This window comes from Polypterus senegalus, chromosome 15, assembly GCF_016835505.1.
Source record: "Polypterus senegalus isolate Bchr_013 chromosome 15, ASM1683550v1, whole genome shotgun sequence".
NCBI classification, from domain to species: domain Eukaryota; kingdom Metazoa; phylum Chordata; class Cladistia; order Polypteriformes; family Polypteridae; genus Polypterus; species Polypterus senegalus.
The window spans coordinates 73,944,466-73,962,189 of NC_053168.1; the positions used below are offsets into that span (position 1 = coordinate 73,944,466).

The following is a 17,724-nucleotide window of genomic DNA, read 5'->3' on the forward strand; positions in this document are numbered from 1 at the left end:
CTAAAAAAAAACTCTACTAAAACACCAATCACATGTACTGTACAAAAAGATTAAAATTTTTTATAAATTATACCCAAGCCCCCACAAGCGCCATTCAATGGGGCTGGTTCCAGATCCAGTTTGTTAACTCTTTTACATATGTTCTAGCAGCGCACCACAGTTGCTCTTCTTTGGTTCTACCATGTGGCATGTTTCCAAAATTATGGCCAAAATTGCTTACAGTGGTAAACAGGATCGTTGAAGATGTCATTAAAAACAAAAATAACTCAAACAATTTGAAAAAAAATTATTGAATAGTTCTGAGCAACTGAACTATTCACAGAAAGATACTAAAATCAAAATAGCTGTAGATCTTCTAGCATAAGTAGAACGGATAGTATATGGAAAAGAAATGATACAGCAATGCAAATAAAATAAGATTGTATACAACAGCAATATAGCCAAAAATAATGGTGATTAAACTGGCACAGAGAGATGGCAAAAATGATAGTTTGTAAGTGAAACCTAGGCACATAAAGATAAATGAAAATTCTTCTAAATAACTTACTTTAGTAAATTATGAACATTAAATGCTATCACAAAATTAAAAACGCACAACTATGAAAAGAGCAAATATAGTCAAAGATAACACAGTACTAAATATAATACAATGAAGACAATGCTAAACAAAGTTTAGTGATGTCTGAAGAAAGGACAATGAAAAATTATATAAAGCTGCATCAACCAGTACAACAAAAGGAAATTGGAAGGAGGGTTGACAAAAAAAAAATTACGGATAAAAATAAATCTAACAAGATTAACATGAAAACATCTGAAGCAACCTCAAAAGAACAAAAAAGAGTAGAATGGAAAGTAATTAATGGAAAGGATTTTTATCCATAAAATTTCATTTGAAATCAAAATTCAGGACTTACCCTTAAAAACAACTTCTGAAAGCTAGCAGAAATGTGAAAAGCTACACGGTCATACACAATTTAGTAAGTGAATATTATTTTACACTTTAAAAGTAGTTAATACTTTCAATTTAGGTCTGGTTTATTTTGAAAGTAAAAGAGAACAAAGAATAACAATCTCATTGTCCAATTCTTTTCTGAAATGCTATTCATCAAATTACTAGCAAACCAGCTAGTTTAAATGACAATAAATGATCAATTTGTTTAACTCTACCACCAGTATTTAATGTAAGATAAGATAAAATTCTAGGTGGACTAACAGGTGGAGAGCATCTTTTGTGCAGCAACGTTTATAATGACAGTCTGTCTAACTACTATCTGCAGATGCTAATTAGAAATAATTGAGGCTTAAAGTATGACTTAACTTCTAAAGAAAAAGTTTGAGAAAGTAGTAAAGTAAAAAAGACTGGCAAAGGGTACTGAGAAAGCTGCACCCTGTTAAACATCAGTGACAGACTGGGTGACTATAGGAAGTGTTTAATGTCGGTGAAGTCATGAAAAAGGATCAATAAAAAGTTTGGCAGCCAAATCCTTCCAGTTAGAGAACTCAATACCACTAAATGAGGTTCTTGTTGAGACTGTTTGTAAAATACTGGGGGGATTTTAACAGTCTCAAGGTTTACATTTGCCTCAGTGTCGTTTATGCCACAGGATTACAAAAAACTGATATTTCTAAAAATGTTTAAAAAGTTTCTGTACTCATTTAAGCAACTAAAAAAGGAAAGCTGTTAATTAAAAACCATATAAAACTGTTTGACAAAATAAACCTTTTATTATAATTTAGAAATTTAACTGGAATAAGATCTTAACATTTTGCAAAGCTTCTGCACTGACACATTTCAGATCAACTTTGGTTCATTCAGATGTTCAATTGCCCACATTATTTTCCAATAACAACTCATCATTAATTTTTAATACTTATTAATTTGTTTAGCTTAACTTCAAAACGTGTTCTGCTACAGTCCAAAATTGAAATCCCATTTTCTTTGAAACTGTATCCAATTTCCTCTAATATTTTTAGTCTGCCTTTAATATTTTCAATGCTAAAATCTAGCACCTTTGGTTTTTCTAAAATCTGATTAATAGTAATACCCCCTTGAAGTAGACAATTTATTTTATTATTTAAATTCTCTGAAGATACATACAATGCAAGCGGGTATTTAATTATAAATTTTGTGGTTTGTTCCTTGGTGCAACCAAGTAAATCTAACTTCTCTTCCAAACTTTTAAAATTCCTTTTGATATATTCATTTGATAGATCTAAAATTTCACTCACACTGCCCTGCAACAAGTGGAGTAATTCTTCATTATTTAAATGCAAAACATCCTGAAGAAAGTCAATATTAGCCTTGAGACGTTTTGTGCTACGGATGAGAACATAAACATTCTTTGAAATAATTTGTTTTGCAAAAATTTCTTTATGTTTTCCACCAAGACTACAGCAGATATCTTGAAGAAATTCAACCATTTGTTGATTAAGTTCCAGACTGTTTGAAAATGTCCTTGGAGCTGTGGTAAGCAAACGATGAAGATCCTTGGAAGTCAGTCCCAGTGAACACAGATAAGCAATATTTTTTTCCAGGTTATCATTGTCACTAGAACGAAAGAATGATTCAGGAGACCGTTTAATAATCTTTATAATTTCAGCATCATCCTTGAAGACACTCCTCCAGAGAAGCCAGCGCTTTTCCAGGTGTTCGTGGGACCTAGTAATAGAACGAGGATATCGTGAGATAATACTGGCCACTGTCTTGTCCTCTGCACCTTTACTTTTTAAGAAGCTTACTAGACCATTCTCATTGGTAATCTGCTTCCTTAAAATACCAGGCTGCCGGCGCCTAACCATTTTGATGTCAACACCTAAAGTGGAAAGATTTTGTAGTAAAAAGTCGTTCTCCTTAAATGTGTCATCTGGACAGTTTGAGGTGAAGATTCGCACAAAACGTATAATTAATGAAGCAGTGGAACAGTTCTTCAATATTGGTATTCTTGTGAAAAAAACTGGACCCGCCATTTGAGACAAAATCTGTTTGTTTCACTGAAATTTCGGCAACCTGATGAAAAAAGGAAAAAGAATAATGTGGATGATTGTGCATATTTATACAAAATATCTAAAATTCTGCACACATTTTTCCATTTTCCTAGTGCACTTTTTGATTTACTTCCATTATGTTATTTTTCATAATTGATTAAAAATCAATTTGTCTCTCTTAGAATACTTCACCCAAAAATTATTTTTTTGGATATTACTTACCCCATGTAAAATGTATTGATGGCCATGAAAAAATTTTAATCTTACATTTTCAAGAAGAATGGAAAGAGAAAAGTTTATGCTATAATAAAAGCCAACAGTGGCCAACACTGTACAATGGTAAACAATGTGAAAAACGTCCATGAAAAAAAAAATTTATGTTACTCATGTAGCAGAATCCATATGTCAACTATCTGGTCATTTCCATAAAACATGCAAAAGAAATGCTTCTTTTCTAAAATGTAAAAAATTTACTTCTGGAAAAATCACTGCACATCATGATCAGAAAACTAAAGCCATATTAGACTGACAGGATTGTTGACCAACAAATGAGAGGGAAGAGGAGGACTGAAAAAAAAAATTAGTAATGCAGACAATATGAAAACTAAGTAACTTGCACATCACAAACCAAAAACATTGCTTTGTTGATAGAGGTGTGAAATGCATAAGAAACTAAGGAAAAACTCAAGAAAGGTAGCCTATGTAAAAAAAAAAAAAAAAAGCTATTTAACCAAGGACTAATAGCTTTTAAATCCTAGAAAAAAATTCCTCCCATCCATATTATAAATATCACAAAAGCATATTAGAGTGACAGAATCGCCTACATATTTCTTGAGTGGTTCTTCTGGGTTTCGAGAGATCATGAGGGAGCATTTTGGCTTCCGATTCTACCCAGTGGATAAAGAAAAACAAAAGGGAAAGGGAACTGTGGAATGTGTCTGGGGTCCTTTTGAAAGTCCTGAAATCTTCTTGAATTCTCAAAGGATGTTTTTGCCCATATGGTCTGCTGACTGCCCACCTGCATGTCTGCTTTGTGAATCATGTGGATTTTCTACCAAATCTGGATTGTAAATGCACTTATTGTCTGGTCGTTTTGATTCGACATGTTGCTTTTATCTCTTTATCTCTTCAATTGGATCATGGCTTTGAGGTACACTTTTTCAGAGCTTTATGCTTTTCAGCGTACTAAGTGCTGAACCCCTATATCACTCCTTCTGTTCAGATATTTAGGAATTCTGTGTCGGTGTATGTACTGTCACAACAGCTTACGTCAAAAGTTTCATCTGGACAATATTTTATTTTTATGTCACTGTTCTGATGCTATATGAATGTCTCCTGCTGTAAATTTTGTAAAATTGCAGCTTATATCATTAACTCTTTAAATGCCATAATCCTCTAGTTATATGCAAAATTGTAAAATTGCCCTATCCATCCATCCATTCATCCATTTTCCAACCCGCTGAATCCGAACACAGGGTCACTTCAAAGTCCATTCTCTTAATAGTAAATCAGCTTTTATTGCGGACTTTGTTGTGGAGCATTATATTAACTTCTTGTGCTTGACAGAAACTTGGCAACAACCTAATGACTATTTTGGATTAAATATGGCTGGTCTACCCTGTTATCTGGAAAAGCCACATATTACTGGTTGTGGGGGTGGTGTTGCAGTTATATATTCTTCTAAGTTTAGAATCAAGCCAGTTTCTGCTCACAATGTTACATTATTTGAGTATCTGGTATTAATGCTGTCTGGTGCAAAGCCCCTGTTGATATTATTTATCTACAGTCCACCAAAATGTTATGTCTTCTTAGCAGAACTCACTGAGTTGCTCAGTTCTCCGTGTTTCTGCTGTGGTATTGATTGGTGATTTTAATTTACATATAGATTCTGCAAATTCTTTACATGTGGCTGATTTTCTTAATGTACTTCAGTGGTTTGATTTTACTCGGCACGTTAAATTTTCCTACTCATGCTAGAGGGCACACCCTTGACCTTGTATGTACCTTTGGTATTACTCCTACTAATTTGTATAGTATTGATCTACCTATCTTAGACCATAAGGCTATTTGTTTGATATGCTTATCCTTGGTGAGTCGCATGGGCAATCATTTTGTCATATTACCTTTAAGAACATGAAAAATATCAGTGTACCTGCTCTTGTAAGTAAATTGAAGCAGTGTCTTCCTCCAGCTGGTGTTTCTTTATTGTCTGCTACCTTAGTTCATCATTATGACTATATATTTTCAACTAGCTTGGATCATCTTGCTCCACTTAAATCAGGTAGCGTAAAATTTAAATTCTCTGCTCCATGGTTTTCTCCAGACAGAAGTCACATGAAAGCTTGTGGGTGTAGGCTTGAACTCCTTAGTAGAAAAACAACCTTGGTCGCCCATGTAACGACCTATAAGGAACCTGTTATCCTCTATAAGCTGGCACTACAGAGAGCTAAGACTGCTTTTTATACTAATAGCATTCTATGCGCTCAGCACAAAACCCAAATGCTTATTTCTACTGTTAACAAGCTACTTAAACCTGCAAATAACTTTCCTTTGAGTGCCTCCTCTGACCTTTGTCAGAAATTTCTGATCTTTTTAAGTATAAGAGTAATCTGATTTATTCTGAATTTCAAAAAGGTCCATTTGTTCAATCAAAAATGTGTCCATCTTCTATCTTAACTAAAAGCTGTTCATGTAGTTTTCCATTGTTGAGATGATCCTGCAGTCCATAAGCTTGTCATGACCACTAGGCTAACTGCCTGAATTCCACACCCAGTGCCTTCTACTTTGGTTAAGGCTGTTTTGCTTTATTCTTACTTTTAACAATAATTGTAATATCAATACATCTCTTTATACTAGCATGGTCAATTCCAGCCTAAAAATGGCTGTTGTCCTCAAAAAACCTGGACTTGACCCTGATGATTTTAAAAACTATGGACCTATTTCAAATCTTCCCTTTCTTAGTAGAGCAGGCCATTTGAAAGACCATCTTCCCTCTAATGTGAGGAATTTCAGTCTGGTTTAAAGACCATTCACAGTACACTGACAGCACTCATCAGGGTGACTAATTATCTCCTAATAGCAGCTGATTGTAGTCTTTTAATACTAATGATACTTTTAAATCTTACTGCTGCTTTTGATATGGTACAGCATGACATTCTTTTGTTTGGAACTGAGAACTAGTTGAATATTTTTGGAAGTGCACTCATGTAGTTTAGATTGTATCTTAATGGATTGACAGGTTTAGGTCTAACCCATCTTATTTGTTTCAGGGTGTCCCTTAGGGATTAATTCTTGGTCCTCTGCTTTTATCATTTATAAGCTTCCTCTTGGTGTCATTATTAGACGGCAATCTACAGTTTCATTGTTATGCCGATGATACAAAGATTTTTTACACACAGGGCTTACAAAAACATTACCTCCTTTTGCATTGGTTGCCTGTTTGGCTGACATAAAACACTGGTTGCCTGAAAATTTTCTCAGACCGAATAGTGATCAAACTGATAAATTATTGCATCTCCAGACACTTTAAGGTAAATAGGTAATGTCTCACTAAAAATTCCAAGCTGTACTACATCTTTGTCTGCACAAGTTAAAAATCTTGGTGTTATTTTTGATTCCGCACTCTCCTTTGATCCACATATTAATATTACGAAGGTTGCCTTTTTCACCTTAAACAAATTTCAGGGCTGTGTCCATTGCTCTCTGATACTGCAACTAAGAAACTTAATTCATGATTTTGTCATCTCGAAACTTAACTATTGCAACACAGTATTGTTTGATATCTGTGATTGGAGATTAAACAAGCTACAATATGTCCAAAATTCAATGGTAAGGGTGGGTACACATTTAAACCTTTGGGAGCATATTACACCTACATTTCTAAAATTGCATTGGCTACCTGTTCCTTTCTGCATTCAATATAAACTTCTTTTAGTTTTTAAGGTGCTTCATGGTCTAGCCCCACTTTATCAGTCTTCTTTATTATGCCCATATGCTCCATCATACTCATTCGTTCTTCTGACTCCTTGCTTTTATCTATTCCACTGTAAAGACTGCGCACTATGGGTGATAAGGCTTTAATCATGTCAGCTCCACAGATATGGAATGCCCTGCCTTTGGAACTCCGTACATGTACCTCACTTTCTGTTTTTGAAACTAAACTTAAAACATCTTTTTAATATTGCTTTTTGATCTTGTTAATTATGTTTGTATATTGGAGTATGTCACGTATATTGATGTACAGTGTCCTTGGGTACCTTGAAAGGCACTTTTAAATAAAATGTATTATTATTATTATTATTGTTACTAGCCGACGCTCGCCGTAGCATACGTCGTTGTAAGAATAGGAACAGAAAACAGTGAGAAAGGAATTCAGAAATCAAGAAGAAATAAATACTTCTTGAAAGACGCAGTTGTGAGTAGGTGTTTTGGTGGAGACGACAGATAGAGTTGAATGATCTAACCATAAAAAGCCACGTACAGTTGACCTTGGCTGAAGACTGGTTGTTAGAATTATTGTGAAGAGTAAACAGCACGTGGGCATGAGGAAGGCCACGCTTCTGAAATTCGATTACGTAAATACAATCAATAACAACCCCAAAAAGATGTTGTTCTAGAATGTCTCTAAGTAATTCCTGCAGCTTAATCCAAAAAACTCCTACAACAATTTCAGGTCTGTGCTCTGGTCTTTGGGTATTGGACAGTACATGTAGAATTTCCGGCCAAGCCGAATGATATGTGAAAGTGATAAATAAATCAGGCTCTCCGAATTTACGTACTGTAGCTATGGCATCCTGATAGTTTTGTTGCATGTATCTTGCACTTCCTGGAAATGTGGACGATAATATGATCATTTTGCCTACATTTATTGTCAGCATTTGCTTGCAGGGCGTCTGATAGTCGTTTGTACTGTTCCATGCGCAGATCTTGTTGATGTAATCTGAGATAGCTGAGACACACGCCCTTTTAACATACGCAGATATGACGTACTGTTGGAATAGTTTGCTGCTGGAATGCAAAATACTGAATGTATTCCTCATTGCTAATATGTACGCATAAAATTGGCATTGAGTAAGCCTTATTTGCTTGGCGGTTTTTTTATCGGGAACATGTTATAAATCTTTGTGCCAGCCAATGTCTCTGTAATGGAATAAAAGTGGGTAAACCATAGGATCGCAATTCATATTGAGCGTGGAAATCTATTAACAGGAGTTGCCTATGGGATAGATGCAAATGTCCCTTTTGGCAGGTAGTTCACCATCTTCTCCAACGAAAAACGCTGCAACATTGGTGTGACATGTCAGGGCATTGTATCGTCGTACATCCTGCCCAGGGTTTTCCTTGAAAAGCATTCATACAGATGTTCTTGGATTGGACTGAGCGATTTCATGCATGTGTTTGTATGATTTAGCGAAGAAGTTGATGGTTCTGAGCATGGAATCTAGCTGGAGAAGTACATTTTCGCTGCATGCAGAGTTTGCTTTATTTTGTAAGCGTACTTAAGTAGCTTGTTGAGAAATGGCGGGACCGGTTTTGAAGAGGAGCTGCTGGCAGCGTGGGGAAAGCTTTGGAAGAGGACGAATAGCAATTGAGAAATGCCATGTCGGCTGCATGTGGGTGGTACCGGTTTTGAGGTGGAAGCAGGACAAACCAGAAGAGAAATATATATGAGATTATTATATTACTATTATTAATGATTTTAAAATCCAGATCAAATGCATTTTTTAAGCTCTTCCTTCCCACCATCACTTCCTTCTTCCAAAGCCCAGCCCCAATGCTCACCACCTCTTCTTCACCAACAACTCCTACCTTTTGAACTGGCATGACCAGTGATGACTCCACCTCTGACCATCAGTATAGGCTATCCATAACTGATGACCACGTGAGAGGACAACTGAGGAGGCTACACACAGGAAAAGCCATGAGACAGGATGAATTCACTCCTCGAGTTCTAAAGGCTTGTGCTGATCAACTTTGTGGTATACTCTGCTGCTTGTTCAGTCTATCACTAAGGCCCAAGAAAGCGTCACTGCTGTAGAAAAAAATCCTGTATTGTTCAAGTTCCAAAGAAGAAAGGCACCTCTTCTCTTTATAACTAAAGACCAATGGATCTTATGTCCTATATCATGAAGACCTTTGAGATGTTCGGTATTGGACTATATCAGTCGTCTTTATGAAAGACCACTTGGACACACTACAGTTTGACAACTGTACAAAGACTGGAGTGGAAGATACAATTATCTATCAACTCCATAACATCCATTCACATCTGAACGTTGCCTTTAATACAATGCAGTCTGGGGTAGGCTCGGGGTTATGTATGTGGATGAGCCTATGATATTATAGATAATAGACTATCTGTCCATCAAACCATAGTTTGTTATGTGAAAGGATTGTGTGTCTAATGTGGACATGAACAATGGAGAACACTGTTCACCCCAGATATATTGGACTTTACATATACAGTAGTCCCTCGCTATATCGCTCTTCGACTTTCGCGGCTTCACTCTATCGCGGATTTTATATGTAAGCATAACTAAATATATAACGCGGATTTTTCACTGCTTCGCGGTTCTGGACAATGGGTCTTTTTACTTCCTGTACATGCTTCCTCAGTTGGTTTGCCCAGTTGATTTCATACAAGGGACACTATTGGCGGATGACTGAGAAGCTAACCAATCAGAGCATGCAGTTAAGTTCCTGTGTGCTGAATGCGGTGTTAACCATGAAGTCTCGTCTCACTCATTCAGCATCAACGTGTTTCGCTGTGTAAAGAGTTAACTTTTGTGCTCTTTTGTGTTTATCTTTGTGCATAGTCAAGCCCTTCATTATGGCTCCAAAACGACCTGCTCCTGCTACTGCTTCAGGGGCCGTGCCCAAGCGCCAATGGAAGATGTTAACGATTGCCAAAAAGGTAAACGTTTTGGATTTGCTGAAGGAAGGGAAAAGCTACACCGCTGTAGGATGCCATTACAGCATTAATGATGCTACGAATCTTTTTATTTAAAAAGTAGGAAAGGAATATAAGATCTACGGCTGCAGTGTCCTTTTAACCAGGGTGCAAAACGAGTTGTAAGTGGATTTAATAAGGCAGTAGTCTGGATTGAATCTGCTTTAGGGATTTGGATTGAAGACTGCTGATTGAAGGGCTGTAACGCTCTCCTTTGTTGTGCAGTAAAATTAAACTCATTGTTATCGGACAAGTCATCGTGTCATTGTTGGTGAGTAACCATAATTAATTTTCTACTTACAGTACTTAGTACATGTATGTACGTTTAGTGTCACTGTACACACATTTACTGTATACAATTTTTCTTGCATTGTACGTATTTTTAGCTGGTGTCTATCGTATCTAAATAATATTTAGGTTTTACTGTATATAAACAGTGTGTTTACATACATAATTTAAATGAATCTTACCTAATACCTAAGAGAATACAAAGGGATTATGCTGTATAACTGTGCAGGGAATATTTATAAACAGTGTGGGAGAGTTTATAAGGGCTTAAAATATATAAAAATAACCATACAAACATATGGTTTCTACTTCGCGGATTTTCAACTATCGCGGGGTCTGGAATGCAACCCCCGCGATCGAGGAGGGATTACTGTAGCACTAGGTCATGTCACTTGCAGGAATTCTCAGATAATTCTGCACTTATGGAGTGTATTGATAAGGGAGATGTGACAGAGCATACCATACTTAGGTTCCACATTGACGACAAGTTGGACTGATCTAGTAGTAACACAGAGGAACTATATAAGAAAAAGCTTACTCTTTTTTCCTCAGGAGACTATTTTCTGTTAATGTGGTTAGCCATATTTTCGCATTTTCTACAACTGTGATAGCCAGTATGATTTTCTATGCTATAGTGTGCTAGGCCGGTAACATTACTTAAAGAAAGGCCTACTGAATTAACAAGCTGATAAAAAGGCAAGCTCAATAATGGGACACACTCTCAAACCACTGGAGGTAGTAGCAGAGAAGGGAATAAAGACAAAACTAATGGCCATTCGGAACAATGCAGCTCATTGTCTCCCTGACACACTATCATAAAGAACTTTTAGCCAAAAAAGTATGCAACAGAAGTGTGTCAAGAAACACTACTGCAGCTTATTTATACCTATGGCAATGAGCCTTTGCAATGCCTCGCTGCCACTGCTCCTTTATCTTTAGCCAATTAAGGAGTTTTCTCTTTTTGTAATTCTTGTCTGTATGAGGAGGGGTTTTTATACCATTTTTAACCTTTTTCTTCCAGTAAAATCTACATACTTTGAGAAAAGTACTACAACACCATTTCCCAACATATTATCTCTAGAGCAAATAACTAAAGCCTAGTGGTACATTTAGGGGTTTGAGACAGAGACAAGAAGCATCATCTAGGGAGCTCAAGACAGTGCAAGAGATTTAAAAGGAAAGGATAATTATGATGCACAGCTGTTGCATTATTCCAAGCTCATTGAATTATCTGGTTTATCACTTTAGCCTTCATTAATTCTACTGAATATCTTGATAGAGTAGACACAAACATAAGGAGGCAATTTATTCAACATAAAAATATCATTCATACATTTTTTCTCTTCTAGGCTAATCTTAAAAGCTCTGGGTCTATACACAGTAGAGATAAGCAACAGTTTAAACACTGGAGCACTTTAGTGCTTCTGCTTCAGGTTTATACTATTTTAACTATTCAACCATAATTACACAAGCCCAATTTAGTGCCAAGACAAAATATTAATCAAAAAGTATCTATTATTTAATTAGTATAATCTAATTAAACTTCTACAAAAGTAAAAAAAAAAAAAAAATAGTATAATTTTTGCTATTGTATAAAAGAAAAGCTCCTACTGAAGATGCCGTAACTTGCATTACACTATTTTTATTAGAAGATATTCTCATATAATTTGTAGGGTTGTCTAAAAACATATACTAACATATACTGAAGGTACATTAAGGTATAATAAGGAATGTATTTTCTTCTTCCTCTTCTTTCAGCTGCTCCCGTTAGCGTTTTCCACAGCAGATCATGTATGTATTTTGATGTTAACTAATTCACAAATCAAGTCTGAATCATTTCTTTACATTCTCTAATTGCATGACTGATTGATTTGAATTAATTCAGTTTACAGGATTTTGTGCAACTACGTTTACATAGTAAAAATGAATGAATATAAAATTAGAATGTTACTTACTTATTTCACTGGCCAGATTTTAGTAACTAAGTGCAATGTGAAGGATAATGTCATCTGTAATTTAGAAAGGAAAAAAAGGATGATCAATAGGTAAGCAGTTTCTCCCAGCTCTATCAATTAGTCAAAATTAACAAATACTCTTAGGCAAGTAAGTAGTGGGGAATGTACACTACGGGTCAAATGTTTTAGAACACTTCCGTTATTTCAGTTTTTATGCAAATACATACAGTTTAATGTATTAATGTTTTATGAAATCAAGTCAGGGAACAAATGAAGACTGACAAACAAAAAAAAAAATAGGTCAAGGAATCATTAAGTGTACAAAATGTTATTCATATTTTTGATTCATCAAAATAGCCACCTTCTGCTGACAGCCAAACTCTGGTAAACCTTTTGATTCAGAATTCCAGTCACTCTGTGCAAGTCACCAACTCTGCTTCTTGCAAATGAACCCCAGACCATCACACTTCCTCCTCCATGTTTGACAGTTGGTGTCACACCCTGAGGAACCATCCTTTCACCAACTCGATGGTGTACAAACACCCCGTGTGATGAACTGAACATTCCAAATTTTGATTCATCAGTCCATAAGATTTGATTCCAGTCTGCAGTAGTCCACAGCTGGTATTTCAAGGCTCTGCCAGATCTCTTCCTAACAGAGTTTCTTCCAGTTTCTGCATAAATTCACACCCGATCTGAAGCTGTTCGTTTTCAAATAATATTGCATTAGTGCGATGATGTTTTTACATATATTGTTTCTTTCTTTCAGGTGTGTAATAAAAACCACAGCATAGAGAGAAGTGTGTACATTGCTTCTTACAGGAAAAGGCAATGGAAAAAGTGCACTTGAATAAAAGTGCACTTTTGTTATACTTTTACACCAACATATGTTCCTGTGTTTGAGCGACACGGGCAGATGGGGAGTGTCTGATGATTGCATATAGCCGGTTACTGCTCTTTACCATTCTCTCCTCTGCATGTCCTGGAGTACAAAAGAAACAGCATACAGCAACATGCGGGGACTGGCAGGAACAATCAATAAAACTGAATAAAAAGAAAATCAAGTGACAGTGAGATACGAAGAAGGCAGCTTCGCCAGCGTTTGTGTGTCAGAACCCTTTGGGGGGGGAGGGGGCGTTAGTATGCATCGTGGTACACTGCAGAGCTGTAGCGCGTCTTTATGTGAAAACAGCCGTGTCAGATGGGGTTGTATGGATTGATTCTGAACGCGACTGCGAGAATGAAAAGCGAATTTAAAAAAAAAAAAACAAAGCTAACCTTTATAAGGATCATAAAATTACACCGGCTGTTACAGACTGAAATCAAATGTATGTTTTTATTCTAAAATAGTAAGACTAAGAGCAGTTTACTTCTCAAAACAAAATACTGCAGAATCGAACTCGCGACCTTTTGATTCCCAGTCAGTAGCCGAATGTATTGCGCCACGGAGACGGTCGTAATTAGTGGGTGTCAATGTCACATGTTAAGGCAGCTTTTTTTTCTGCAGCTATATTTTTGAATAAAAGCGCAATTGTTGTCTTATATTTGTACCTTTTGTGAAAATATTTCTTTGATTTTTGGACTTCGACTTCAGGCTTCATACATTATATAGTTTATGCCTACATTTTGTCATCTATTACTAGAATATAAAAAAGTTTCTGTTTTAACAATGTGTTTACACAGATTACTGTAGAAACGGAACAGACATGAAATGCGTGTGTTCCAAATAACGATCTATTATTTCCACTTTAAAACTCCACTTCACTCCCAGATACTCAATCAAGGCATGGGCTTGGAGAAGTTCGTGCACGTTCTAAATTGGTGGGGGGATGGAATAGCCGGCTGCTTCTAGCTTCTCTTTATCAGCACATTTAGAAGACAAAGGACGCTGGCAGAGAGGTGTGAAGGGATTTAAGAAGCGATTTAAGGTGGGACGGATTTACGAGTTTTTTCGTAGGCTCTGGTAATTCTAGTGTTAAGGAATGGCTTTCTACTGCCACTCACCCTATCAAATCTGCAGCACAAAGTCTCCTATTAACAGTAGAAACTGAGACTTGCTTTTTCGACCACTGTTAACCTGTGCTTGAAGCTGTTGTACTGTGAGGCATTTATCACTCAAGCTTGTGACCCTCACATACTTGTCTTCTGAATGGGATGTGACCTTGGGTCTGCCAGATCTCTTCCTAACAGAGTTTCTTCCAGTTTCCAATTGCCTATGGATTGTGTAGGACACCATACTCACTGACAATTTGATTTTTTTGGTGCAATTTTTTTAAATTTTGTCTCATTTTATTTGTTAATGTCCGTTTTCTATCCTTTCACCAATGCAACGGCTTACAAGCACCATGCAAGACAAAGTTAAGATTAAAAATTTTTGATTAATCTGTTCATAACACTTTCTTCCAGCCTGCAGTAGAGCTGGTATTATGTGGTCCAAGCAAGTCTCGCTTTCTTATTTTGTTCTTTAAGGAATGGCTTTCTTACTTCTACTCGCCCAGTTAAACTTACAGCACAAAATCTGAACTTTGCAGTAGTAACTGAGACTTGCTTTTTTGACCATTGTTAAGCTGTGTTGGAAGCTGTTGTGCTCTGTTTGTGACCCTCAGAAACTATTCTTCTGATTGGGTTGTGACTTCGGGTCTGGCAGATCTCATCCTATCAGAGATTCCTCTAGCTTCCAATTGCCTTTTAATTATGTGAGACACCATACTCACTGACAATTATATTTTTTTGCAATTTCGCTAAATGAATTACCTACAAAAAGGCTCTGTCTCATTTTATTCGTTAATTTCAGTTTTCTTCTTATTACCACTGGAATTTACATCTTTCTACAGTATAGCATTGTCCAAGTACTACTTGAGATGGAATAGTAACACAGTCTGTTCCAACTCTGCTTAAGGCAGAAAGAGGGTTTTTAAGTAATCAACAGAAGTTGGGATGCCTGCACAAATTGTTTGCTTAAACTTGCAAAGCTTAATTTGCTTTAACTTAGATTGCTGCAGAACATCTGTAGGTTGTAACCTATTAGTTGTTCTCTGAAGAAGACCCATTTATAATATTTTGATATTTTCTTTTTTCAGTTTTTGCTAACCTAAACTTTAAATGTAAACCTATGCCAGTGTAATACTTACCTTTCACCATTTTAGGTCATTCATTGTATTTCAACTAATTAAATTTGAAGAAAAACTGGCCAAAGTGAGGTGTTCTAAAACTTTTGACTAGTAGTATGTATTATCCTAACATTACTTTCTACATGCTAAAACCAAGTCAAGACTATCTCCGACTATTTAGTACAAACATGACAGAGTATAACTATTTCAAAACCATTGTGCATTATTTACTCTCACTCAGTTTTCAAAACATGAGATATCAATAAATACTTTCTTGAGATTTTTTGAAACATGACTCATTTAACATTAACAGAATTTACATAATTTTGAGACTCTTGCTTTAAAATTAATCATCAATCATCATTTTCATGACTGCAAAATATACATTTCAAAATCACTTTTGCATTGCACTTCCAGGCTTTAATTTACTGATTTCTAAAAATAAATGCTAGTCATCTAAATTAAAGTACAGTATTTGAAATTCAAAAGAAAAAAAGTCCAATCATTATCACATTAGGATAGCAACCATGTGATCTTAGCATAAGCAGCCTTTGCCATTTAGTGGGAAACTGAAGTTGAAATAACATACTTTATGATGAAAAGCATAACTAAAATCTACATAAAATATGTACACTGATGGTGAAGAGACACAGTGTGCTTAAAACAGTTGGCTGCAAGCCAGTTAAGGTGTTTATTTTTTGTTTGTTTTTTTTTGACATTAGATCCACCATACATCAATCCGTCAGTACATCAAGCCCCTTAAATCCATCTGTCCTGGCAGCATGAGGTGCAAGGCAGGAACCAGGCTTGGATGGTGCCTTGGTCCACTGCGGTGCACACACTCATTCAATGGTTCATAATTTAGAGTTGAATTCAACCTAACATGGACTTATTTGGTTTAAAAAAAGAAATATAAAGTTCTTGAGAAAAAAACAAAATGAAGACAAGGGGGGATACATGTAAACAGTGAAGAGAGCAGAATAACCACTGTGCTACCAAAAGTTACTCACTGAGACATTTATATCGAAGCACTAAACTCAAAATTTTTTTTATGTCACATTGTTTCATGTTAGGAACTTATCAATACAGTATATTAAAGAAATGACAGCTTGCATATTTATACACACCACAGTACTTTTTACTTCATTTCAATATGTTGTCATGTGCTTATGCTGATTTAATAAAATGACAAGAAGGGGCCAGAGAGCCCCAAACCATACACACAGTAAAGCACCCAACTAATAGGAGAGAATAAAGAGTATTTATTCCACAATGCACCTTCACAGACCTCCTTCCAGCAATATGCCATAATTATACAATAAATAAGCTGACAACTCTTCCTCCTTGTCTCCTCAAGTTGAGTGTTGCCTTCTGCCTCTCAACACTGACTCAACTATGAATGGCAGTGGGCTTCTTTTTATGCCAGACCCAAGAATGCTTCTGGTGTCACGCCCTATCTTTCTGGGAGCACTTCCAGGCTATAAGAAAAGCACGGAGGTCCTCCCCCGACAGTACCCTCTCTTGATCCCCAGGGACCCCAAAAGGGCTGCACTTCTGGATTCTCTCTCCCAAGCACCCCTGCGGATGACCTGACTGGGTACCCAAACGAGGACAACTGCCACCTGGCATATGGGGGACGGAACCACTCCAGATTCTCAGCTTCTGCTGGTCCCTCCATTAACTTACACCAGCCAGGTACAAAGTTCTTTATTTATTCTGCTGGCCAATCCATCTGCATCATTATAATAGCCTCTTGTCTGAGTAATAGCTTCTTCCCTGTCACATCCAGGATGCCTGTTCTCCTCCTACACAAGCTTATCAAATAACATTTCTGCCAGGTTTCCACAACCATGAAAAACAGCAATTATAGAAAACAGATAAACAGACCTTTGCAACTGTTCAGTTTTTTCTGAGATCGTTATCTTAAAGCTTTTAAACAAGGTGGCAACTCTTAATCTTCCAATGTAAAGAAGTAAGTAGGGCAGGGCAATATGGCCAAAAATATTTATCACGATATATATATTTGAACATTTGCGATAACGATATAACTGACGATATGATTGACCCGGGACAAAATACTTTCCAACTCCACTCAACTTTATTAGTGCAAAAAAACCCCTTCAATTTATTTTCACTTAAACAAGCAGCTGTTTTTATGTGCATTAAAGCTATATAAAAATTTAACAGTGCAAATGCAAATTCCTTGCTGACAGTTTAACCAAAAGGCATTTCCAGTGGAAATGGGCTGACATATCCTGAGCATAACCATGTATAATATCCACAAAACTTAAAGAGTTGCTTTGCAACATAAAACATAACATAAAATTCAAGCCTAGAGTGTCCATAGTCTCACTCAGTGTGTTGGTTATAGTCTCCGCTATGCAGTCAATCATATTGCGGGTTGATACAAAACTAACTCTGACCTCTTTAGTGACCT

General features: G+C 36.3%; 1 protein-coding gene across 2 annotated transcripts in view; it reads right to left on the reverse strand.

The window, feature by feature from the left end:
- Positions 1-1,705: 1,705 nt before the first annotated feature.
- LOC120515921 (transcription termination factor 1, mitochondrial) overlaps positions 1,706-17,724 on the reverse strand; it is a 45,731-nt gene continuing 29,712 nt past the window's right edge. For both annotated transcript variants that reach the window (XM_039737291.1, XM_039737292.1), the window contains exons 2-3: positions 12,178-12,231; positions 1,706-3,007 (exon numbers count right to left, since the gene is read on the reverse strand). In XM_039737291.1, the coding sequence (XP_039593225.1) occupies positions 1,858-2,967 (1,110 nt within the window). In that variant the 5' untranslated portion in view covers positions 2,968-3,007; positions 12,178-12,231 and the 3' untranslated portion in view covers positions 1,706-1,857. The remainder of the gene's footprint in view (positions 3,008-12,177; positions 12,232-17,724) is intronic.